General features: G+C 42.0%; 1 protein-coding gene across 3 annotated transcripts; it reads right to left on the bottom strand.

Moving 5' to 3' along the window:
• Positions 1-1,428: 1,428 nt before the first annotated feature.
• On the bottom strand, positions 1,429-26,552 carry peds1 (plasmanylethanolamine desaturase 1). 3 transcript variants are annotated; one of them, XM_064299186.1, is made up of 8 exons: positions 26,348-26,519; positions 22,993-23,112; positions 21,595-21,686; positions 20,987-21,131; positions 19,285-19,497; positions 8,349-8,497; positions 4,977-5,102; positions 1,429-2,907 (listed from the first exon to the last, which is right to left on the bottom strand). In XM_064299186.1, the coding sequence occupies exons 1-8, from the start codon at positions 26,502-26,504 to the stop codon at positions 2,761-2,763; spliced, it is 1,149 nt and encodes a 382-aa protein (XP_064155256.1). In that variant the 5' UTR covers positions 26,505-26,519; the 3' UTR covers positions 1,429-2,760. The 3 variants fall into 3 exon arrangements, with proteins under 3 accessions (XP_064155256.1, XP_064155255.1, XP_064155254.1); XM_064299184.1 differs by lacking the exons at positions 1,429-2,907; positions 4,977-5,102; positions 8,349-8,497 and adding an exon at positions 13,080-18,339 and having other exon boundaries at positions 26,348-26,552; XM_064299185.1 differs by lacking the exons at positions 19,285-19,497; positions 20,987-21,131; positions 21,595-21,686; positions 22,993-23,112; positions 26,348-26,519 and adding an exon at positions 11,601-11,747.
• Positions 26,553-27,168: the final 616 nt, after the last annotated feature.

Below are 27,168 nucleotides of genomic sequence, written 5' to 3' on the forward strand. Positions count from 1 at the left end.
CGGTTCTGTTGCAAGCAGAAGATGGGGGAACGTTTATTTGCACTCATCATGAACAAGCACTTTGGTTACCCCCTTTGGTCCCATTCCAAATTGCTGCCATTTTAGGGGTTGTGAGTATTAACAGGAAAAAAAAAATTTGTTAAGACCAACTTTCCCAAGCTCAATGAGGCACATTTCCCCGAAGGCTCAGAGGCATTTGCCGAGGTACACTGAGGTCAGGGACTTAAAGTTTGTCCCTAAAGTGCAGAACCAAAGACTGGCCAAGTAACAGCAATACGCTGATCATTCTGGCAGCTTACGTGGTCTCATGTTCCAGACATAAACTAAACCGTTAAACTGCTTCACGTGAGACCAGACGGTTGTCACAGGGCTGAAAATTCAGCATGGGATTGCGTAACTGTACTACTGAGTATACAACTGCGAGCGCACAGGCACGTTCCAAGCAAACGAGTTTGTGTGCAAGTGTGCCGACTGCTTTGGTGAAATGCGAAAAGAAAAAAAAAAACGTTATTTCAACAAACACTGAAGCCGGTCACCCACCGTCCACCGTGAGCTGCATACCTCAAAAGAGTGAAGGCAAGTTGACTGTACAGCAGTAGACTGGGCCAATACAGTAAATAACCTGTGCAATTAATCACCATCGATATGGATCGTTGGCTTGTACAGGAAGCTACAGCTTCATTTTCTGAAGATGTGCTCGACACTGACAGGGAGCCAGAGGAGGCAAGCGTAGGTGCGAAAAACAATGAAACTAACGAGGACGCAAGTAGCAAGAAAGTTTCAATGGAAATGGATAAGTCTATAGAAGAAAAGAAGAAATTAGTTGATCCATATGCCATGTACATAGCACGGTGACATTGGCGAGTCGATGTTTCTAAACGTCCACGCTAATCAGACATACAAACACTGCTAGTCATAACGCAGCTTTGAAATGAAAGCGTGAAAACTCACATGGTTCTATGTCCAAAGCGTTATCAACCGCACAATACCACGACAGCAAACAGCTGATAGGAGAGGAGTGAAAAATCAAGTGGAAGTGGAGAAGTGTCACAATAGCAAAGGAAGACTATTTTTTCTGTTTTGTTGTTACGTTATCCGGCACAGTTTTCCTGAACAGTTTCAAGTTATTTTGACAGTTTTAAGGCAGCTCATGAAGAAAGGGAAAGGGTCAGGCTATTTTTGAAAATAAGGTTATAAAAAGCATATTGCATAACTTTGTGTCGTCTTTTATACCTCTTATGCCACATCCCATCCCTAACTCAAATTCCCCACCAGACGTTTGAAATCCCTCCCAAAAATGTTACTAAGGGTGTAAATCCCCCCTCAAACAAAAAAATGAATTTTAAGCGGTGTCATTATCTAAATGCTCATGCAACACTTGAAACAGGGAGATTAAAAACCACAGTAAACTCACTCACTACGGCTGCGGTTATTCCAAAGTGGCATTTATTAATGTCCTAATATTGAAGACTGTATTTTCCCAATACAAGTTCATCAACAAAATTTTTTAAAGAACTATTTACTGTCTCTACAAACAAACGCTCATTACACGTGATGACTTCACCGCCCACTTTTTAAGCTGACTGCAAGTTTTGGTGAGATCGGTAAGGGACAGTCGCTTCTTTCTGGAACATTCATCTGTCACCTTATCCGTCACCAACCGTGGGACGAGTGGGCTCCGGCCTACCATCAAACGCTCTTCACGTCGGCCAAAGCCGGGAAATGAAAATCGAAATAAAACACAAAAATGTATTGGATGGAACAAAAAAAAGAAGAAAAAAAAAAGCATTTCCCATTAGTTGTTTTTCATAATGAGCAACAGGGCCTTATGGCACAAAATTTCCCAAAACAGATCTCATAAAATAATGTAGCCCATCAACTGTGGTGCATGGAACCATGGGATGGCCCGATCAATTTTGCCCAAAACATGTTTTACAGAGCAACTCAGGAGTGTATCTCAACAGGACCCGTGACCTGTCCTCACACATAACAGCGTAATCCCCAAACCCTCCCCAAAACAACATCAAATTTGGGGTGTCTTTGCCCACACTCTAGCTCAGACTAGTGACACTGAGAGGCGCTCGGTGTGAAATGCTAATCTGGGATCCGCGTGACAAAAGCTCAGGCCGCGTCGGCTCTGAATTGAAGACCAGACTGCAAGTAAAAACAACTGACAACTCAACGGACATTCATTGCTGGACAAGATCCACATGTGTAACTATTTACTTCAGGAGCAGCCAGGAGTCCCTCCTCATTTCATCCTGTACAGCTACACAATTCTCCTCCCACTGAAGAACGCAACACAACCACTAATACACTCAGTAAGATTATTTATGTTATTGTACAATATGCATTTATAATAATAATAAGATGTACAGTATTCGAATGGTCTGGTTCGGCATGGTTTGCGCTGCGTACTCTTGTCGGCCATCTTTGCTGTCCAGCGAGAGCTCCACAGATAGAGGGGGCGGAGCCAAGAGGCTGAAGGCGGGGAGCAGTGGGGGTTGAGGGGGGAGTGGTGGTTGAAGTGCAGGGGTATGGTCTTTCAGTGACTTGCAGATAAACACTGCAGTGTGCGTTGCGTGCGTGCGTGCGTGCGTGCGTGTTGGTGTGTTGGTGTGTGTGGAAGAGCATTTGCGAGTGTGTATGTGTGCGTACTTTTGTTTGCAGTTGAGAGGAGGGCAAGGGATGAAGGAAGGATGAACAGATTAAAAAAGAAGGAGAAGAGGAAGAAGGAATAGGAGCAATAAGAGGAGGAGATCAGTTGCTGTAGATCTGTCCCTCTGGGGGCTGGGGTAGCTTCATGTTCTCCTTGCACATCATCAGCCGTCGGAGCTCCTGCAGGACCACGCGGATGCTGTACGAGTTCTGCCACTTGGCCAGTGTAGAAACCGCCCGCGTGTCCACCTGCAGGGGAGCCAGAGCCGTTAGCGTGGTTACACTCGCGCTCAATACAAATACAACCACTTCTCCAGGCCGTATAAGCACACAATCACACACGCCACTTTAGCAGGCTATACGAGAACCCAATCACACCATCTTTACTGGTCCTGCGAGGACCCAATCACACACACCATTTTAACAGGCCCTATGAGGACCCAATCTCACACCATGTTAACAATTTTATAGGCCTTGTGAGGACCAGACCACACAATTTTTATAGGCTTTAAGATGACCTAATCACTCCACATTTGTACTCTATAACAGGTCCCAGTCCCTAAATTCAAAGACCCATTCAGACTGCAGGCTATATCAAGTGCTGCAGAGTAGTTAAGGAAATAGGAAAAAGGCTACAATATTGCTGAATAAGAATGCCGTCCCAGGAGTAGTTCCCTAAAACCCAATCCAAATTCAAACCATTCTGAGTACAATGCAGATTCTGATCCAGGATCAGTTTCCCATTGATGGCAGGTAGATGGCAGACTGTCACCTAAAGCAGGACCTGGTGAAAACGAAGATGTTTTTCATTCCCTCACCACTGCCTCTCCCTCAGTCTTCTTGCCTGCGCCACTTGACCCACAGAATGCTCCTGCAGAACTAACCTACAATCTTCTCAATCCTATCATGACATACACCTCTGCATCTCACTGCACTGCCTCTTACTGCTCATAACAAGTTTCAAACCAAGGTGCTAGCCCACAGGGCACTTAATCTCCAAACCCAACACCCCAGCCAGACGTCTCTGCTTTGCAACCTTGAGGCAAATGGCTTTCCCATGGCGATCGGCGGCTCCCTTCACGAAAGCGATTTGCAAGGATTTTCACTTGCAGATTGCAAATTTCTTAACAAAATGCAGTCCACAAAAATGCACTACTTGCGAATCACAAATAAAACTGTGACGACCTCTTGCACAACCAATTTTTTCCCCCCTTGCGTTTCCTCTGATGGCGTTTCCTCTGATTGTGCAGAGACAGAGGCAGGCTACAGAAAAAGTCTTGTGTGATCACGCCCACCTTTAGAGAACTACGGAGATGAGTTGACTTGACCTAAATGCATATGTTTCCACGGCACTAAATATTGTTCCGGCGACCTTTTGACAAAGATTTTCGGTCAGTCAGGAACAGGAGCATGGCCCTAACCAGTCTCTCTTTAACTTTAACTCTTACAAAAAATTAGTACATAAACATTATTTCTTAAGTATAGGCTGCTTAAGTACATCATGTTTATTTTTAAACTATATTTTCAGTATATTTAAGTATACTGTCAGCAGCCACACCACCCTGTATCCTGCTCCTGCCTAATGACTGAAGCTAAGTAAGGGTGAGCTTGGCTGGTACTTGGGTGGGAGACCTCCTGGGAAAACTGAGTCGCTGCTGGAAGTGGTGTTGGTGGGCCAGTAGGGGGTGATCTTCACTCCGGTCAAATAAACCCCAATTCCGCAGTGATGTAGACACTCTGCTGTAGGAGATGCGGTCTTACAAATGGGACGTTAAACCGAGGTCCTGACTCACTGCGGTCATTCAAGACTCAAGGACACATCGCAAAGAGTAGGGCGTTCCCCGGTGTCCTGGCCAAATTCCCAAACCGTCTTTGTCAACTTGACACCTAATCATCCCCCAGTTTATTTGGAAAAAAGGGGTTCTCTCCCTCTCAACCTCAGCTGATGGAAGGAGAGCATTCTGGTGCTAAAATGGCTGCCGTGCATCACCCAGGTGGGTGCTGCACATTGGTGTTGGCTGAGATGAGTTTCTCCCATTTACCTTTCTGTAATACCGGCATATCCCTATCACCAGAGAAATAAGTTGTATAAATGGCCTGGTATAAATAGCAGGATGAAAGACTAATGGAGCGGGACCATATTTTTCCATTTGGAATGCAACAGCACTGAATGCAGACCTTAGATTACTTGCCTTATCTATTTTTGTACAAACACAAAACACAGACCTCTTAAACTAACCACTAAGAGTTTAATTTTTAATTCTGTGCAGCAGATTTAAGGACGCCTGAATGACTCCCGGCCCACGGCATTGACTCACCACGCCATTGGAGTTGTGCACGCCATTCAAGTTGATCTTGGTCACGAATCGGACGAAGGGGGGTGTCTCTGGGTATCTGGGCCCACACTCCACCTTCAGGCTGTACATCCGGTTCTCGTAGATTGTCTGAAATCAGGAAAAAAAAAAAAAAAGTCCCAAGTGAGGTCAATAGCAGCCTCGGTTTCAAAATGTACTCCAGCCTTTTCACTCCTGATTAAACTGTGCCGCTTTGGAATTACTCTCCCTCTCTGTCATGACTTTTATATCTTCCGTTTACACCTGGATGTCAAACTCCATTCTTGGGAGTGTTCGGCATGTTTGCTTGTCTTTCTTCCAGCTTAAGTCCCTGGTCTGACTGTTCCAATCAGATGCTTTTTCCCACGCTTTAACTGCTGTGCCTTCCTCAAAACAGGCACAAAGGAAGGACTTCCTCAAACTATGGCAAAAAATGCTATTATTGGATCTGATGCATCATTAACGGTTATGCCAGGAATGTCTAAATTGTAAATGATTAAGCTAAATAAGTAACAGAGAGAATAAAAGTCAGCACACATGGGCTTCTAGGCATAAAATCTAAGGACCCAGATAAACACAGTACTGTTATTGACATATCTGTGGTATTCAGCACAAGAATCCACATTCTGTACATAATATGCTCACAGACTGGAAAATGCTCTGCACTTTACATTTAGCAAATAATAGAGGGCCACTATTCAACAGTGGAACGGTACTTATAAAATGCATTAGAAACGGAGAATAAAATTAATGTTAAATACTAGGGTCAAGAGCTTGTGCTAGGACTTTTTGGCTGGCAAATGCAACAAAAGGAAATGAGGGACATGCCAGCCACATCAGTGTGTGCACAACAGTCAAGTGTGTTAACAATATGCAACAACATAATGCAGCATTTACAAACTCTCAAAACTATTTAAAAACAACATTGACTGAAGAGATGAAATACACAAACACACTGCACATCAGGATGAAATGTACATATACAGTGAGCTCTATAATGTTTGTGACAAAGACATTTTTTCCTTGATTTGGCTCTGTGCTCCACAATTTTAGACATGTAATGAACCAATTCACACTCTCAGCTGTTATTGAAGGGTATTTTTATAGACTTTTATACACTGTAATGTTTTGAAATTACAGCACTTTTTATACATAGACCCCCCCCTCCTGCATTTCAGGGTACCATAATGCTTGCGAAATATCAATGTTATGTAAGTGAGGGTAGTCATGTTGAGTGCTTTGTTGCATATCCTTTGCATGGAATGACTGCTTAAAGTCTGTGACCCATAGACCTCACCAGGTGCTGCTAAGTATCTTCGCTGGTGATGCTCTGCCTAGCCCGTACTGCACCCATCCTCAGCTCTTGCTTGTTTCAGGGGCTAGCTGGCTGAAGTTCACTTCAGCTTATAAAATGCAAGTTAAATTTGATTCAGATTGGCTGAATGACTCGGCTAGTAGAGAATTTTCAATTTTTTGGCTTTTAAAAACTCCTTTGTTGCTTTAACAGTATGTTTGGGATCATTGTCTTGCTGGAAGAAATGTTGTCCAATGGGTTTAGAGGCATTTGCTTTATAGATAAAATGCTTCTGTACACTTGAGAATTCATTCAGCTGCTATCATCAGCAGTTACATCAATTAAGGCAAGTGAGCAAGTATTTGTGGAAGCCATACATGGCCAAGCTATAACACCCTCCACCACCACGTTTCACCGATGGGGGGGGGGGGCTTTGGATGTTGGGCAGCTCCAGTTTGGCCCCCACACTTTGCTCTTGCCAACACTCTGACTAAAGTGAATCTTGATCTCATCTGTCCACAAGACCTTTTTCCAGAACTCTGCAGGCTCTTTTAGTTAAATCTTAGCAAAATGCAACCAGCTAATCCTGTTTTTGCGGCTTACTAGTAGTTTGCATCTTGCAGTGTAGCCCCAGAAGTTCCGTTTGTGAAGTCTCCTGCAGACAGTAGTGACTGACACATCCACGCCTGCCTCCCGAAGAGCGTTTCTGATCTGTCAGACAGGCGTTTGGGGGTTTTTCTTCATTATGGTGAGAATACTCATCAAATGTACAGGTCTTCCTTGGCCAGGACCCTTTGTGATCACTGAGCTCACCAGTAATCGGCAATAACAGACTCCAAAGGCAATTAAAAGCCTAGAATCAAGACTAGATACTGAAAGTTCTTCTATACCAGCACTACAGAAGGAACTGAACACATCTGACTCATCACAAACACCTGTGAAGCAATTTGTCCCAAACATTACGATGCCCTGAAATAGTGCACTCATTTCTACATGATGAAACCAAAATGTACAAAAAATACCCTTTAAAAAGGTTGAGAAGCTGCACTTTAACCACGTGTGAATTGTTTTATTACAAATCTAAAATTGTGGAGAGTCAAATCAAGAAGGGGGAGCGGGGGGTAGAGTGTCTTTGTCCCAAACATTCTGGAGCTCACCATACATGTATATTTTTTTGCATATGTGCACACCTGATGTGTATATGTACCCTTTCTCAACAAAAATAGCCTCCATAATCTTACATCATAGGTTGTTAACTGAAATACATTTTCTTCGGAATCAAGATGAATCATCTCTTACTGAATAAATATTTCTTTTTTAATTCTTAAGGTAAAAAAAGCAATTTCATCAATAGTGAATAGGCCTACTTGGACAGTTGATGATGCATTAATTGGCTTTAGTCTGCAGTGCAGAACAATGCATTTAACAACAAAATAACATCTGATCATATCAAGATCGGCTTTATGCCTATTAAAGTTCTGACAGTAAAAATGGCCGATTTATAACAGGCAAAAATAACATTTGGTCTTCGATACCCAACCACCAATATGTTCAGGCTATGTCCTTCCATTTATGGTGACAATTTGTGGCATGGAAGTGGGCAGCTGCTAATCTGAAACTGAATGCCGAGCAAGTTTTAGGACTCACACAAAAACAAACACTAACTTTTTCCAATTTACTTAATGCGCACTCACCATTTTTGAAATTCCAACCTCCCTTCAGCCAACAGGCAAAATTTAAAAAAAGAACATTTTCATGGACCCATCTACTGTTCATTTAGTGACATGCATTAGATACGTATGGTACCAGTGGTTTTTATTTTATTTTGTGTGACATGAGAGATGGGAGAGATGCTTATTAGATATAGATCTACAGGTTTGCATATGAAACATAAGCCACTCTCAGGGTGACGGGCAGTGAAGCATGGCTTTGTGCAGGAACAGGTTTTCTAAAACCTGCATTGTGGCAGCAATCTATTGGACACTGGGAAAATATCTGCGGGGGAACCAGGTTATCGGCTCTGGAGTCCCAGGAGGTGGAGGGCTCTCGTCCCCAGCGCTCACCCTGGGGGGGCCGATGATCATTCCTCTCCAACGCGTGAGGGTCATGTCCTCGTCGTCCTCCAGGCCCCAGCTGACTGTCCCGTCTCCAACTCCTTTCTGCCCTTCCTCCAGCTCTTCCAGCAGCCGGAAGTTACGAGGAACTTTTACGCCTGGGCAGGCAAGAGAAGGATGCACCAATCAAAAGATGTTTTTTTTTACAAGCAGAGTGCTTTTCTTCCCACCAAGGAGTTCTTTGGTGTTTTTTTAACCTCGCTTGCTTTTTGGGGATTCTGGCCTGGTTTTTTCCCAAATCGCCTTCTGATACTCTGTAAAGCATCTGTGACAGTTCTCTGGGAAAAACAGCGCTACACAAATAAAATTTGCTTTGATTTGATTTGATATGACAAGCTGCTTGTTCTTAGGCTGAGGTACTCGGGACGTGTTTTGGGAGTGGTGGTTTTGGCAGGATTGCAGTCCCCCACTGGTACAATTGCTTCTCTGCAGTAAAGCCCCAGTGTCCCTGGCTATAACAACCAAACCTTACTGATGCAACTTGCTTCCACTGACAGACCACAGTCACCTCTTTTTGCTGCCCTGCCACTCTCAAAATGGTTACTTCACTCCTGTGTACATGAGTCACAGAAAATCCCATCCAGTGTTTTTGGATTGGCAGCAATTAGTTGTATCAAAATGTACTGTAATGGCCTTTATTCACACCTGTCATTATTAATGATACACTTCATCCAGTAAATGTCACTGAAATCACTAAACAAGGGTATAAAAACAACAGTGAAGTGTATCATCTATACCGGGTCAGACAGAATCGGGGGCAAGCTCTGTACAGGTAAAAATGCTGCAGCCAGCACCTGCTGCTATGATGCTGGCGTAAGTGCTGGAGGCTCATTTGTTGAGATACAGATCAATAAACAAATGAATGAATCTTTATTGTGCACAGTGGCATTCAGTTAGCTTGTCAGGTGATCTATTCTGTAACCCCATCAAGTAGTCCTTTATTTTCTGGTACCCTGTTCGATATTAAATGGACAGGCTACAACAACACTGCAATGAAAATGTCTATTACAGTATGAAAGATGCAAAATTGAATGAGATGTTTCTTCTCTCTGCACACTGGCCCCGATTTGTCAAGATGCACAAATTTCCTTAAACTTGCCTGGGATCTATGTATGTAAATGGTAAATGGACTGCATTTATATAGCGCTTTTATCCAAAGCGCTTTACAACTGATGCCTCTCATTCGCCAGAGCAGTTAGGGGTTAGGTGTCTTGCTCAAGGACACTTCGACACGCCCAGGGCGGGGTTTGAACCGGCAAACCTCCGACTGCCAGACAATCGGTCTTACCACATACATCGGCACGCACATACATCCTGAGCTATGTCACCCCAGTGTAAATGCAGCGGTGAGATCGGATTAAGAACCCTTTAACCTTTGAAGGCGTAAGGTCAGGAATATGTGATTAGAATGTTCAGAACCGAACATTCTAATGCTGATGTCACAATCACTGCTGGCATGTATGTAAACCTAAGCAAGTGCAAGGAGAGTGTGAATTGCTTAGGTATTTCAATGGGAATCCTGCTCCATTCAATTAATGGATTTCATACATAAACAGCAAGTATGTAAAAATAAATGTACTAATAAAAGCCAGTCAAAGGAGGAGTATGACCCTCAATGACTGCACAAACACATGCATAAAACTCACCCCATGAAAATGATCGTTAGGTTTTGATTACAAATACTGAAGATTTTCAAGCACAGACCCAAAAAAGGGAACAGTCTGCATTTCACGTTGTCTTTAACAAAATAAAATTGCAAAATGGTTTCCTCCAATAACAGTTCATAATGAAAGTGATAACGTAAAAAATATGATTTAGATAAGCAACGTTATGCAAAATAGCTCGCAATGTTACAGATCCAATGTTAATAGAGCAAGCGTGCGCAAAGCACAATACGTTATGCCCTTAAAATCTAATATTGGTCGTGATAATATAACACGGCATCAGGTAGTTTCGGTCGTGTCTGGTGCTGATAACTGGAGTTAAGCCACAATATTTTCATGAGATATAACATTTCAGTGTGATAATAGATTAGTATTTTGGACTCAATAAAAATAAAAAACACTGTAGCTACACAAATTCACTGGTGCAGGAAACGGGTTTGACAGAAACCACTTCCTTGATCGAATGTATGCATGTAGCCAACTAGCGAGCTACCGAACCTGATAGCCAGCTAGCTAGTAATCTAGCTACGTTCAATTAAAATCAAGATGTGATAGGGGTTAGAGTGTTGACGTTAAACAATAACACTACACCTCATACGCAATTCAAAAATGTACTAGCTGGCAATATAATTATAAATGCTTATTACATCGACACAATGCTGTGGAACAGCTGAATAGCACATTGTTAGGAGGAAATAAACAGGCTCTCTGTACGTTAAGAACATTACCCCTAAAAACCATAATTTCATCGGAAGGTGGTTTAGCTAGGCCACAATGAGTGCCTAAAATCAGAGGTTATTTTAAAATAACGGTAGCCATCGGCGGATTATTTACATCATATAGGCTTTCGTAGCTAGACCTGCAGTGTTAGCGCTAGCTGACGTTAGCTAGATTAACTAAAATTAACTGGCAAGTAAATTATCACTGACAAAATACTTTCCCGGAATAACCAAAGACGGTCACAAGTACCCATTTCCAAACAATGCAAAAGCTGCATCTACAGGAATTACCGGAATTCAAACGATTTTAGCAAGACAAGACCATAGCAGGTTGGCTCGGTTTCGCTGGCTAACAATGCACCCGAATGACGCGGCAGTTGAGAGTAGCTAGCCAAGTACAGTAGTAGCTAACTAGCTAACTAATTAGCAACTATATGCTTCTATAACTACAGAACTGGGAAGGGCGCTACTGAATTATTCCGTCATCTAATTTCATCAAACATAAACCGGAGCTTTTGCCATACTAGGTTTCGTTACACATACACTAAGAGTGAACCTCGATGGACAAAAGCCCACTTAGCCCTAGCCTTGCTAGCAGGCTTACTGATATTGTTAAGCCAGCGCCGCAAAATAAAACAAATAGCTAGCTAGCTAGCTCCACACCCAGAATTTCCACGGAACGATTTAGACTACCGACAATATAAGTCGGTAATCAGAGTTCTCTTGTAAAAGGACATATGCTTGCATTACTAAATACTACAAATTGAAATGGATTAATCATAAACCTAGCTATTTATCCGATTGTGAAATTCATTTACCTGATCCGGCGGCGACCGCCATCTTGTCGCTGTAAAGCGGGAACGCGCACGTTACCATTCCCTGGTGCAGCCGTGCATGATCTTAAGCGCAACAAGAAAGTAAAAGTTTATGGAGGAACTTTAATTTAATGGCACTGTTCATGGTACAGAATTACCATCAGATATATATATATATATATATGTTTATTTATTTATTTATTTATTTATTTATTAGAAGACATGCGTTATGTATTAAGTGGTAGTACTTAGTACATGAGACAAATTCCCCAGCCTATAAACCGACATCACCCCATGACATCATTAATTGGTCTACCTGTCCCACATTAAATCATCGGTTATGAACGAAGCTAATTGATGTTCCGCTGTTGAATGTTTAAGAAATCGGTTCAGTGGAACGCTGTGATTTCTAAAAATCCCAGGACATGTCTCTGTTGTTCACTCTCTAAGAATAGCCCTTGGCAATCATTATCTAACATGTAGCCTATTGCATGGCAATGGTGAGGTTTATATTATGTTAGATGAGGATTCTTTAAGGGTGTTGATGAACAAGGTTGGTGTGTATAGTAAGTTAAATGGCATACTTATGGGTATACTTAACCTTGGCAAGTATGGTGCAGGTTAATATGCTATTCATGGTGTGGAGTATTTGCCATGGTTTGGTAATAATTAGAAGAAATAGCAGGGTGCAGCAATGATTAGTTATAATTTAGCTGAAAACAGTAAGCTGTTTTTCTTATTACATTTGATTGCATCAGTTACTAGCTTACCAGAACTGAACTTTGATTATTTCTTTCCATTTATCGTGGTTTTATGTCTGTGGGTGGATTTTTAATTCCTATCTTTTTTTTTTCTTTCAGTAATGTATTTTCATTTTTTGCCTCTGTTTTCTTTATCAGTGATTTCTTTACTGGTTCTCGCTGCCAGCAGTTATTTTTTGTGCTCCTGTGCATGTCCAATTTGATAGCCATTTGACTAAGATTTTGAGATCTGTGGTTACTGGTGCACAAAGCACATCAGCATCACATTAATCAATAAGTCAGTACACATAATAATGCAGACATTTTAAGGACAGAGTCTGACACATGAGAAAACAAGAAGTGCAGAAAACCAGTAGAAGGATGTGCACACGTTCCAATTTATACCCTGTAGGTATTTGTAATGGCAAGCAGGGATCAGGGCATAAACGGAAGGCCTGTTCCAATCAGCCTCCTATACTCTCATTGGTTAAAGCCTCTCAGATGGTGTTCACCACAACCTGCCATGTTGAGCCAAGGCCTGGTACAGATCTAGGCACCTCACAAGGAATTGTAACAGTTTTATTGAAAACGTTCATTGAGCCTAGTGCTTGCACACGTATGCGCGCACACACACAGACACACGCGCATAAAAGGGAAAGGATGGGTTGACTATTGCACAAACATGCAGTTTGAAATTCTTGGTATAGAAAAGACCAAAACATGAAGTAAAAAAGAAGACATGTTAGTACATATTTGTTTATTTTGTTTCCTTATAAATATAATGTACTATGTATATACACTGTAACATTAGTCTCCCCAAGAGCAGACAACAAAAAGGCATCAAGGCATTGTTTATAATATTTACAAAAAAGTGAATCACTCCAAACATACTTCACCAACAAAACCACCAACTTGCTTACTTCAGATTAAATGAAAAGCTACAAATCAATGCATTTCAATATCTATACATTTCTGGTTCAGTGCAAAAACCGACTTGAGCTCAAAACAATCCAGGAATCAAGCATATACTGTCATATTTAAAATATCTATTTGTTCAATATTTCTGAATATTTTAAGGTCAATTTAATCAACAAAACCTTGTTTTTTGCTTTTGGATAAACTGTTGTGAAATTCTAATTCCTTTAATACACCTTAACCCTTATTATGCAAACCCCAAATGGACATATTCTCACATGAGATAGTGCTACAAATGATACGAATGCCAGATTAGGTGTCAGCATACACAATTTCCAAAACTTGACTGTGGGTTTGTTTTGGTTTTGTGGAAAAAGCCATTTTCACTCTCAGGAAACATGGAACGTCTATCACTCAATTAATGAAAATCATTCTTCAATCATTTTCCAATACATTTTCCCTTCCAACTTGATCCCATCAAACATGACAAATGTAATGTTTCCTGAAACATACAGCCTCATGGTCTTAAGATGAGGGTTCTATTATGAAATACATACATTTGATTTTTTAAAATATATTGAATACCCTTCACTATATATAAAAAAATGAAAGCAGTTTCCTCATTTTAATTTTTGATATAATCATGCATTTCAAAATGATGGAAGGATATGACAATCAGAGGTAGGACAGCCGCCACGTTCCCACATTTCCACAGTTCTTTCATTTCAAGCTTTAATTTCTGGAAATATCACTGTTTTTGTTCAGTTTTCAGATACCTTTGTGCAACCAAATGCACCCAAGTACCTTAAAGCACTCCCAGCTCCCACACAGTCTTAAAATTAAAATAGGTTCAAAAGGAATGTCAGCCTTTAACCTTTAGCATTCCCCCTCAGGAGGCTAATGCCACCAACCAGTTTCTACACATGATCAATGGTTCATGCTGTGGAATTCTTTACGACAAACTGCATATTTTCAAGGTGTGACATTTTCGGAACATTGATGCACACGATTACAGAAAGCCATTTGCTGTGCAGGCACCAACCGGCATCATTTTCATTTTGCTAATTAATTTGGAAAATGTGCCAACAGAAGCAGCAAGGGTTGCTCCGTCTTAAATCGCCTGCTGTTTACCTTACAATGTGCATTAAACATGCAATACCCTTAGGAACTTGAAATTGTGTCCAAGCCTTCCTGAAAGAACATAACGAATCATTATAACTGAACAATGAAAGTGTTCAGCTGAAAGTTCAACTCACAAACTTAATTGTACTCAGAAGCCAACTTTATAAATGCTGAATATGCCCAGGCAATCACCATTTGTTTTTTTTCTCCGACAACCGTAGGTGTCCTTTTAAGCATTTGCTCCATTTTTATAGCAAACAATGTTCCCAATTTACTTGAAATACAATAAAAAACACAAGTTTTTCTTCTCACAAGTTCTTCTCCTCACAAGTTTTTGTGTGCAGTGCATAGTTTTTCTTTTTGCAAAAAAAAAAGACATCTTACAAGTCTGAAAAAATAAAAATGATTTGCTGACTATGTGTGCTTATGATGTCATTGCATCTTCATGCATGTGTGTTCAGCAAAACTTGTTTTCATAAATTGAGGTACAGCAGTTTTTACAACAGTGGATTCTTCAAAGACAATTTCTTTCTATTGCCAATGTTTTCCTTTAAACTTTTCCAGAATAAACTATCATGTTATTCAATGCAGCTGTTACTTTGCTCAACTAACCAAATTATACTTTACTGGTATTAAAGTTGCCATATTTCATTGTGTTTTCAGCTTAGTGTTGGAATATGCTCTTTTCCATTATACGCTCCAATAGACTACATTTATGAACTAACAACTATCTATTTATTTTAAACAGTGTCTAGTGTAGTATTACAGTATACTGAATGAACCTGCGACACATTAAACCTAAAAAGGACTGAAAGATTGAAGAAAGCATGTCTTATACTTTTACCTGTAAAAGTATCCAATACTGGGGGGAAAACACCCAAAACCCCAAGTTAACTGACCAATTGTCATATTTGAGTGGGACACTAAAATCTGCAGCTACAGTCAGATGGCTGTTGATCTACAAGATGATAAGGCAGCTAAAAATAATGCCATACTAATCCAACAAAGTCAAGGAAACCTCACAGGTGGCATCACAACCATAGCCATCATGGTCCTACTATAACATAAGCACAGATGTTTATTTATTAAAAAACGGTCAGTTCCTCACCCCCCCCCCCCCCCCTTACCAAACATCCAAGGGTCTTCATAATAACCCCTTGTGAAGTAATACAGTGGAAGATATACAGTGAAGTAATCTGAATGTGGAAAACTGAGCACGGCCCACAATTCTGCGTATGCAAAACTGTTACATCCCCACAGTGCTCTCTACATAAGCACAGCCCCCATCTAAACCATAAATAAAATCACACCTTACAAGTGTGATTATATAAAGGGAGAATCCCCAAAGCTGACTGCCATTTTACCATAAATATAATAAAAATCTTCTTAACCATTCATAAAAAGACACTCATCTAACAAAAACCAGCCCCAGTAACCTATTACCTGCAAGTGACTAGAATGAAATAAGGTTTCATTATTTGAAGAGAAGTCTGGTAAAAAATAAAAATTTGATGCGCCTTACGATTTGACTTGAGTAGCTTTGCGGTCGATGACATGGGCTATTGAGGAGTAATCAGTCCATAATCAAATGGAGGATTGATTTCTATGGTTAAAGGATATGGTTCAGAATGATTATCCAAGCAGTTAGCTGATTATAAAACATAGACAATTTTTATAATCATTCTGACTTGTCATCCAAGATCACCACTGCCATGCTATGCCAGTGTATTGTGATGTAGCTACTGTAGCCATATTAATCTGAAATACTGCTCTACTATGTTGATCCAACAATGTATAAACCCTTCTCCAAAATGGGGAAAAAATGATAAATGAAAATGTGAACTTAAAATCTCAAACAGGAAGTATATCAGGTATATCTAAACAGAATGTTGCCACCTTTACATTTTAAAGCAATAATTTACTTGAGATTATTTTATGAATGCTTAAGATCAATTTTAAATTGATAGAAATGCAGGTCAGCAGTCATACACAGTATAATTGTCCTAGAATTCAAAATATGAGCATGCTTGATACATTCTAGTTTCATCATAAATAATGATTTCTATTTTATGATCTGAGGGGCTCTGGCTTTGTAACATTAAACTTGCCCTCAACAAACAGAAATGCAGTTGTGAATCACAAAACTTACTGCTTAACATTTTTAAGGTCACATTGACTGGATTTTGTGCAAAATGGCTACAGCAGTTAAAAATGACATCACAATGGCAATCAAAAGAATAGTAGGGTGAGTCTGGGGAAAAGTATCTAGGCTGTGCAATGTTATTTCTTTTTTTTTGTATTTTTTTAACTGAGGTCTGCTCCTAACATACACGTTTCTAAAATGATAAATGTTTTGAAATTAGGAGTTGAAATAAGAGTACTACACTACTGCTGACATTTTTTCTTTATAACTTCAGCTTATTAACTAAATACTATACAACTACTATTAACTATATATCGAGTCAGTTTGGCAGAAACGTGTATGGTGAAAAAAGGCATTTCAGCCAAGAATTAAATGCGCATGGCATCAGCAATGCCAGACAATCAGCCATGCCAAGCTCTTTTTAGGTTTCAATTTTAAGACAATGTTCACTACAAAAGCAAAATGCAGATTCTATTTAACATTAACAGATATTCATCTGTAATCTAATTTCTTTCACCTAAAGTGGACCTCATTCTTCTGACAAGCACTGCCAGTCCTCGCCCTTGCCGTGCACGCCTGCATTAGCCAATCGCTCGTGCGCTCGGTCTGTGAGCTGAAGCTCGACCCAGGCCTCACACTGCTGCTCTGGAACTGAGCACAATTTCAGTTTCAGGCACAAGTGCTGTGCGTCTCTGGAGAGGTACAGTGGGATCTGAGGTCGAAGATTAAATGATCAACAATGCCTAAATATGCACATGCAATTTATAAATATAAGGCAATCCAGTTCCCCCAGTTGCTGAAGAGAACCAAGATAGGGCAACGAAGACCTTCATGGTCATGCAAAGAAAAGGCGCTCTGTAAAAAGATGATGTAGACAGTCTACTGCATCTGACGTACATAAGGCTACTTGCACAGTACTGTATAGCATAGGCCCCGCTCGTCCAGACAAGGGCATTAGACGAAGAAAGAAGATCTGAGCTCCAGCTCACTAAGGCCTCTGAGATAATGGCCCAGTTAGAAAGATGCGACTGGGCTAGAGCCCCCATCTCTTAAGTGCACAGAGGACGAGGAGGACACAAATGCATGTAACAGGCTATATTCCCAATGCTATTCTTAGAGACACCAAATAGCCAAGCGGACACACCAAAAAAGAAAAAAGGAGCTTGTCTCAGTAACAGGTTTCTTATTTTCCTCTCCACGGAAAAACACGGGGACTAGTCGGAAGCCCCTTCTACTTGTTCTTCAAGTATTGATTTGGGAAGAACGTCTGGCTTTAGAAGTCTTTGTGGAACAGCGGCCATCTGCGGTTGACGGCTTTCTCTTTGGCCACTTGACATCTGCTGAGGGGGTGGGTTGGGCGAAAGAGGCGGAGGCAGGTGCTTTACAGGGGCGGGCCTTAAGCTTCAGTGTCAGTGTCATCCAAGCAAAGCACAGCCCACACCCACCCCTTCCCTATCCTGGGACTTTGAGTCTTTTGTAAAACCCCTCCTGACAAAGGCTACAGTGAAAACATTCGACTGAACTGAACTGAAACTAATGATGTAAAACCTGCAGACTTAAAGCGGTGCCATTGCTGATGGGGCAGCCAAGTTAAATCTACTGTCTCTACCGTTGAGGGCTCATTTGATTTTAGGCTAGTGGCCAAGAGGTGAGGGGTACAGTCTTCTGAGATGAGAAAGGGGTGTTGCCCTCAGCGGGCCGGGTCACTTCTTTTGGGCCCATTGCATGTCGTCGGACCTGGGCTTCTCCCCCGTTACGCTCTGGATGAGGTCTTCCAGGTGACGCCAGAAGCCAAGCTTCTCCAGAGGGTAGTTCAGCCAGCCTGCAGAGAGGCACAGAAGCAGATGGGAGAGCTTGTGAGTCTCTGTGTAAAGGAACAATCAGAACACAATACAGAACAGACCATGTGACAACAACGAGAATTCATAATGTAGAGCCCTTTTGGGAAGAAAAAAATGATTTGCTTTAATCAGGGTTCCTCCAGCATGCTAAACGCAAAATACAAGGAATTGACGATACTTTTTAAAGTACAATTTAAGCCTTCAAGGACATTTCTTTCTTATTACTGACATTTTCTTGGAAATATCAGCCTCACAGGGTTTGAATAGTCAGGGGACTGTATAGTGCATAAACCTGCAGAAAAACAAGCATGCACAGCTCTACACAGCATTTGGGCACTTTCAAGCCATGCATTTTCTACATTAAAATTCAAGCACTTTAAGACCTTTCAATGACCCTTTTTCGTGATTAATTTACCAGTTCTCATGTAAAATCTTGACGTTTGTTTTTAAAGGTGTGGACTGATTTCCAGCGGTATATTTCATTGCAGAGGGTTCCAGAAGTGTCTATGCTGAGGACAAAGTGTAGCCACCACTTCTCTACACTGCAGAGAAGACCCAGTTTGTTCCTTAATTTACACCAGGGGATCTGAAACCTGGTCCATCCAACCTGGTGTATTCTGGATTTCACTCCAAGCACATTCACAATCCCTGAATTGCAATGAGCTGTTATCTGTAATTTAATGAAATGCTTTATCTGTCTGTTGACTTACCAACTTGAACCACATCATGTCAGAAATCTAAGCATGCCATGAAGATTCAATGTCTCATATTTCATCCAAGTACTTTAAATCTAGTTTGCAATTATTTAATTGCAAATTACTCCTTTAGAAAGGACCATTTTCTTTAGCGAGGATTCAATTTTGTAATGGATTAAACTGCTGTAAAAGTGCTTTGTCATGCCGGCTGTGGGCGGGGCCGGGCCAGACCTGTGGTGATGCAGAAGTAGGTCTCGTGCGGGGACACATGGTGCACGCGGTGGTGTTTGCGGGGCAGGATGATGCGGCAGTCCTGCAGGACGGTGACCCAGAGCGGCAGCCCGAAGTACGTGTGCGACCACTTGTGGATCTGGTTGGTGAGGGTGACGAAGATGGCCAGGGCGAAGACGTAGCAGTCCCACGGGTACTTGTGATACAGCTCCGCTGCAGACAGGGAAAGAAGTGAAATAAAAGATCTGTGTGGCGCTCGGATCACTTAGGCCCCTATTCAACCTCTAACTGCCATGCGCTGATCTTTACCCTTAAGCAGGGGTGGGCAATACGGCCTAAAATTCAGTCATGATATTTTGCAGTTATAACATAACATAACATAATGACAAGAACAGGCCATTCAGCCCAACAATACTCGCCATTTTTCTGACTAAATTAGTGCTCTGATTACCTACAGACGAGATAGTATCTAACACCGCATCAAGCCTAGTCTTGAAAATCCTCAGAGTTTCAGCCTCTACTACGTGTCCTGGCAGGCTATTCCACACATTGACTACTCTCTGCGCGAAACATTCTTCCTAATGTCCGGAATTTACCTTTTGCTAATTTTCATTTATGTCCCCTCGTTCTACTAAAGGAACTACAGTGATAACGATAAGATATCGTTATTTATAAATTCATAATCATACCTTGGATTATACAATACCAGAAATGTTAAAATATGGCTTGATATGCTCAATAATGTTTTTATTGTGCGATTTCTTAACTCCTGCACCAAAGCTAACAGAAAGGGTTTTTTTTTTTGCATCCAATAACATAAAATAAAAAGGACAAAACTATATAAAGTAATTAGTATAAAATATCTTTTCTCTGTCAAAGCAAATATTTCAGCAAATATCCCATTATTCACTTACAGGAAGTGGGGAAATCTAGTGACAAACTTCCTTTTTTTGGGCCTGCCACATCACTGAAGTCCTTCTGCAGAAAAATATAACTTCTAAACTCAGCAAAGTCAGTAAATAATGGAAAAAAAACTCCAGGAATCCAGGTCTTGCCAGTCTTGCCGGTGTAGTATGTGCATATACACTATATGACCAAAAGTATCTGGACACCCCTAAGTCTGGGGCTGGTTTTCATGGTTTGAGCTCAGCCCCTTAGTTCCAGTGAAGGCAATCTTAAGGCAATGACATTCTAGACAATTCTGTGCTTGGAACTTTCTGGCAACAGTTTGGGGAAGGCCCTTTCCTGGTGTCAGGATGACAATGCCCCCAGGCATACAGCAGGGTCCACATAGAAACGTTTTTTTCGAAATCAGTATGGAAGAACTTGACTGACTTCAGCTCTGACCTCAACCGCATCGCACACCTTTGGGATCAATTGGAAAGCCTACTGCGAGCCAGGCCTAATCACCCAATCAGTGTTTGACCTCACCAATGCTCTTCTGGAAGCAAATCGCTGCAGCAATGCTACAACATATAGAATAAAGCCTTCCCAAAAGAGTAGAGGTTCTTATAGTAGCAAAAGGTGGACCAACTCCATATTAATGCCCATAATTTTGAAATGTTGGATGTCAGGTGTCCATGTACTTTTGGCCATGTAGGATATATGCACTGTGTGTGCGCATGCGCATGGGTGTGTGCAGAGTTAAAGTGGGGGGCCAGCAGCCCATCCAGACGGAGGTCCTGCCCAGTTGGATCCTTACCTGGGGACAGGGTGAGGAAGCTGAAGGCCATGTTCGCCAGAGGCAGCAGGGTCAGCATGCAGTTGTCCCCGTTGGTCTCGATGAAGTCATGGCGGGTGATGGCGGTGGGGTCGATGTGGTGCTCCCGGAAGGGTCGGATGAAGGCCTGGAGTAGAGGGGGGGGGGGTTCCAGAAGGGACAAGAAAAGGACAAGAGGAGAAACCAATGGGGTGACAGAGGGAAAAAAAGAGCTCACAGAGGGGGCGTGGTTTCCTGGTTACCATTCCTCCAAAGCAGAGAGGTAGGGCCAGAGGTTAAATGACGGAAAGTCTCAAATGTTCATCCGCTAGGCTTCCCAAGATTAATAGCGTTTCACAGGTGAAACCATGTCTGAGATTATTCAGTATAATACTTCTTACCATTCTAAGGAAGCAAGGGGTAGCAAAATTTTATGCACCAAAATTGCTGTTTGCCGATTCCCCGGCTGGAATTAGCTAAAGGCAAAAATGATTGTCTAATGTCCAGCATTGTAGCATTGTTATCTATGTGCCTGTTAAATATTCTCAATGTTTGTGGTCTAAACAGCCCTGTACAGAGACAAGGAAAATACAGTGTGTGATGATGCCCACCTTTCCAACGATTGGCAGGTCCACCGACCCCCAAGTGTCAGCCCCCCAGTGGACCAATCCAGAGGCGAAATCCGCAGTCAGGATTCCTGCAACTGAGATGGACACAGACAGTCAGTCAGTCAGACAGATTCAGTTAGTCAAACAGACAGTAGGTTCAAAATGCATGAGGTTCTTAGCAAACTGTAAGCTGGCCTTTTGATTTCTGAGTTCACCGGTGCTCTCTTCCTTCTTAATGAAATGATTTTGGTCAGCCTAAGGTTTGGCCTATCTGGCCTTTATTTCCTAATTTCTCAGCCTCCTAACGGCTTCCTTGACTTTCATTGGCACACCTCAGACAAAGGCCAATAAAAGACTCCAAAGGCAATCAGAAGACTGAAATCACACAAGATGCTAAAAGCTCTTTTATACCTGTACTGAGGAAGCACCTGATTAATCAGAAACGCCTGTGATGCCATTTGTCCCAAACATTATGACGCCCTGAAACTATTTTTAGTGCTGTAATCCACAACGGAACACTGCCAGCACCTGATTGGCTATATGCGCTGCAGTCAGTTTTCAGCTCCCATTTTCAAAACCGGAACAATATGGCAGACCGTTGATAAACTCTCTTATTCCACTCAAACAGTCCACTAAAACATATTTTTGAAAACATTTGAGGCAAGAAATAGGCAATGTGGCTGCGGAATGTTGATTCATGTTTGATATGCTACACCTAGTTTGAAAGTTCGATCAGAGTTTCCTGAGCCAGAGCGCGCTACGTTGGACGCCTTCATTTGCATAGAACAAGGACGGAGTACATTCTGAGGCAAATGCAGAGCCGGCGACGGCACCACACCACTCGCCGGAACGCTTCCATCAGGCACCGCGCAGCCAGTCCGCAGAAAATGAAAAGGAGGCGTCGGGTACCAGATGAGAACCCCCCTTTCAGTCTTGGGCACAGCTCGGGTTCGGCTATGTTTGGGCTTCAATTTTTTGGGCTCTAAATCTATGTTGAAAGCTTATATATCGACTACTGTTATTGGCCTAAATGACTTGAAGAACTGTTCAAGTGTCAGAACTGTTCATTGCATAAACCTTTATGCACTTATGTAAAGGAGTAAATGAGTCTGCTCATTGCCTAAATGTAAACCGAAATGTAAAGTAAGACACTGCCATCTATAGAAAATGTATGTTCAGAGATTTATCAAACTGATATGACCCTCCGCCAATTTAGCATAGTACAAAGCAAACCACTGAGTTTATTGCTCAATTTGAGCAGCACATTATATGAGACTAAAATGAAAATGCATTAACACACGCCCAGCACTCTGCCTGGAATCGCGCAGGGTGTGTTCCAGGCTTTAGGTGAAAGGGACAAAAATAAGGGGCGTGTCTGCTTGCACACAAGCCTGTGCCTACCTATGCCAATCAGAATGTACCACAGGTGACTCAGATGGAAGTTGGCAAGGAGGTGGCAGAAGTTGAAGGCCATGAGAGAGAAGCAGAGGACAACGCTGACCCATTCCTGGAACCGTTTCCCTAGAGAGAGACAAAGGGAGAAAATGGAAAAAATAATATTCATTACATAAAACTGGGATACTTAAATCTGACCCTCAAGGTCAGTAGCACTGCTGATTTTCTCTTCTGTCTGATAGTCCAGAGTCCAATAACGTCACCGATTGGCCAGAGATTACACTCACCTGGTGCGTCAGGTTTGAATCGGTCCCTGATTAGAGAGGAGGAATGAAAACCAGCAGTACTACAGGCCCAGATTTGAGTATTGAGTATTCCTGATACACTATTTTTATAAATTGTCTCTACAGGAAGTCCACCTGCCACACACACACACACACACACACTGCTAATCATCTGATCAAATGTAAGCGTGAGGAAGCTATTGTGCCACTCAGGGTAACGTGACTGGGGAGGGTCACTGTACCGGACTGAAACCGGTTCTGTTGATATTATGTGATGTTCTAAACAAAGCCTAATCACTTAATGGGTTGTTGAGTGACTCACGCAGCCGGCACAGAAATATCTGCCCGGCGAGCATAACGCAGCCTCCTATTGCGACCTTGCCACGGTCTCAGGAGAAGGGCTCCGGTGGGCGGACAGGTTTCCCCAAGCGCCATCCCGTTTAAACTGAATCCAGACTAGGCCTCAATCTCAGAAGGTAAAGGAAGAAAACAAAGCGCCTCTCCTTCCTACAGTTTAAACCTCTAACATTCCGGTGGGAAAAGAAAAAAAACAAGATGGCACCCAGCCAAATAGGGCGACATAGCTCAGGAGGTAAGACCGATTGTCTGCCAGTCGGAGGGTTGCCGGTTCAAACCCCGCCCTGGGCGTGTCGAAGTGTCCTTGAGCAAGACCCCTAACCCCTAACTGCTCTGGCGAATGAGAGGCATCAATTGTAAAGCGCTTTGGATAAAAGCGCTATATAAATGCAGTCCATTTACCATTTACCAAATCCTGCCGTGAGACAAATCTGGCGAAGATGGGACAATTTAGGCTGTGATCAAGTTTGATCATTTAAAAAGGCGCAAATTATGCTGAAATGTTAGAAAAGGTAGCTTTGTAACCACCAGTTTGCGAAAGTCTTACGGATAACCACGTGTGCCTACACTTGCTCACAGCTCCATGCGGGTCGGTGTCACAGGGATTTCCAACCACAGCCCTTGCAGGCGCTACAATTGGCTACGACTAGCTTGTGTGCTAAAGACCAAGGTCCCCAGTTTAGGGAACTGATCTTCCCCAGGGAAGATGCCTGCAGAGGACGTTCGTGTGCTGACTCAGGTCTCTGAAAGCTGCGTTGCGTACACAAACAAGATGACAGTGATACAGCGGTTTTGCAGAAGAGCTGAATTAGAGCGCCTTAAAATGCAACGCAACAAAATTAGGCAAGATATACAGCAACATTCACTTCTGAGAATAGGACTGCTTTCAAAAACTGCTTGATATCTATGACTTTGGGTTCTGCGTCCTGTTTTGATCTGTTACTCGTACATTGTGCAGCTGCAAATAGTGGCAAATAAATGTAGGCTAAATGTGTTTAATCACATTATAGCCTACCAGAGTTTCCAAAACTGTGGGGCAAGAACCACTGGTGTGTCATGGGGATGGCTTGAAGTAGGTCATGACGTGCATGTGAAAAATAACTCCCTGTGCAACACTGTACTGTACATTACACTTTCCATAACCCAGTTGAACAAAGCCTAGTTACATACACAGTGCTTGGCTATGACATTACAAAATATTCTTTTTTTAATTCCATATTGGAGAACAGATGAAGCCATCATTTAAGAAGTTGTCGCTAACAAAACATTCATTAAATGGGTTGTGGTTTTGCAAATTTTGGGAGCTATGGGGTGTTGTGGATATTAGCTTTGACAGATAATTTACGTATAGATTTTTGCTGATGGCACTTCCTCACCATAACAATGGAATTCCATCCATCCATTATCTACACCCATTTATCCTGGTCAGGGTTGCGGGGGTGCTGGAGCCTATTCCAGCGTGTAATGGGCAAGAGGCACAATACACCCTGGACAGGTCGCCAATCTATCGCAGGGCACGCACACCATTCACTCACCATTCGCTCACACACTCATACCTATGGGCAGTCTCCAATTAGCCTATTTGCATGTCTTTGGACTGTGGGAGGAAACCGGAGTACCTGGAGGAAACCCACACAGACACAGGGAGAACATGCAAACTCCACACAGAAAGGCCCAGGTTGGGATTCGGATCTAGTACCTTCTTGCTGTGAGGCGACAGTGCTACCCACTGCACGTCCTAATTATCTAATTATGGCTACAAAACAATTTTCCAAAGTACTGTGTGTGAATGTACTGTTTGTCTATGACAGGCCAGCACTGATAGGAAAAACTTAACAAGCCAAGCCATCTCATATCTTATAATACGTTTACTTGTAATATAAGTAAATATTTAGTCAGTATTTTAGCTAAATGTGGAAATAAGTCAATATTACTGCTTACCTAGCTATGTTTCATTTAGCAACACTAATAAAAACTGCTATGGATACCTGCCATTCTTTGATATTTATAATAATCCCCTGCGCAACTACATCTAACTATGTAGTTATATATATATATATATATAAATAACTGTAAAAACTAGCACTTAAACCCTTGCATTATCCAACACTAAATACAATAAATAGGGAAATAATGTTTCAGAAAGCAGAACGTATTTTTAGGTCTCATGACAAGAACATGAATAAAATAAGTGCAGGCCCATATGGTCAATTGTAAGAAACACTACTGTTCATTGGCTAATATAACTAGCTACTGTACTAACTAGCTAAAGTAACGCTATCTTTTGGAAATGCAATTAGCCAAAAAGCTACCAACATAATACTTGGTTAGTTTTTTCTACCTAGCGAGCCATCCATTATCTGCATTTGCCGAACTAGTGTCAGACTGGAAAGTACAGTCACACTGATTTAGTTAGTTGATGGCAGTCATTGCGTTAAAGACAGGAAACCCACACACGGAAACAAGGCTAATATGACTTTCTGGATCACAGATCACCGTAAGACGGTGTCAACATTACCGAACAGATCAAATGTACCCAAGTCGTTGTACCATATAGCCTACAGTAAGCCAGGGCTCGTATGGATCAATAATAAAGCTGTCAAGTCATGGGCAAGAACTGAAAAACCACAGTTCGTGAAAACCCAGACTACAGGCTATTATACTGGTGACGTCCTCAACATTTCAATAGAGTTTGACAGCAAATGTTAGTTTTCTCTCACCTGGTGAATATAAATTTGCAAGTTCCTGAGCACCTGCGTGTTGCGGGCCCCCCCGAAGTGGACCCATGCCTGGCCCCGGTGTTTTTGGGTCTTTCTTAATGTCTCGCCTACATCCGACATCGTTCTCTTCTACCGCCATGTTCTGGTACAGATCCATCCCTCGTCAGTCCGGGGAGCCAACAGGAGTGTCGAACTCTCAACAGAATAACCACGCCTTCGCCCGTCCAGCCACTCATCTTTATTTTATCGCCCTAACAGCAAGCTCGCTATTGAAATCGGCCAATACGCGAAGCACGGGGCGTGCATTTTTCAACAGTGCAGCCATTCTGGTGGCGACGAGAAAGGGCACATTTCCGGACCCCACCCTTTAATATCCAATCAGAGGCGATAAATGCAGAACGCTCCTGAACGTTTGTAACAAATCCCACAACAAACCCCACACTCAGGCACATAACCCGGCAGTTTCAAAGTGGCGAAGATAAATGGAAACATTGTTACATAGAAAGACCAAGAAGATGACTGCAGAAAGCTCGTGAATTTTTTGTAGCTTTAGCTAACAAACACGTTGCCGTTTTCCTGACTTTTGTATCGAGGTTTATGAGACAGATCCTTCAACCGCATCGATTTAGTTGAATATGAATATAAGACAAAACTCAAGTAACGACCTAACATATATTTAAATGGCTAGTTAGCCAAATAAAATACTCAAGTTTAGCTATCATTCTTAAAACTATGTGGGGTCTGACAGCCAAAAATGGATCAAGTTAACCAACTGATCATCATTTGTTTTAATCCAATTTAAAATGTGTTCCTTACAAAAG

Source organism: Anguilla rostrata, chromosome 11, assembly GCF_018555375.3.
Source record: "Anguilla rostrata isolate EN2019 chromosome 11, ASM1855537v3, whole genome shotgun sequence".
Lineage (NCBI taxonomy): Eukaryota > Metazoa > Chordata > Actinopteri > Anguilliformes > Anguillidae > Anguilla > Anguilla rostrata.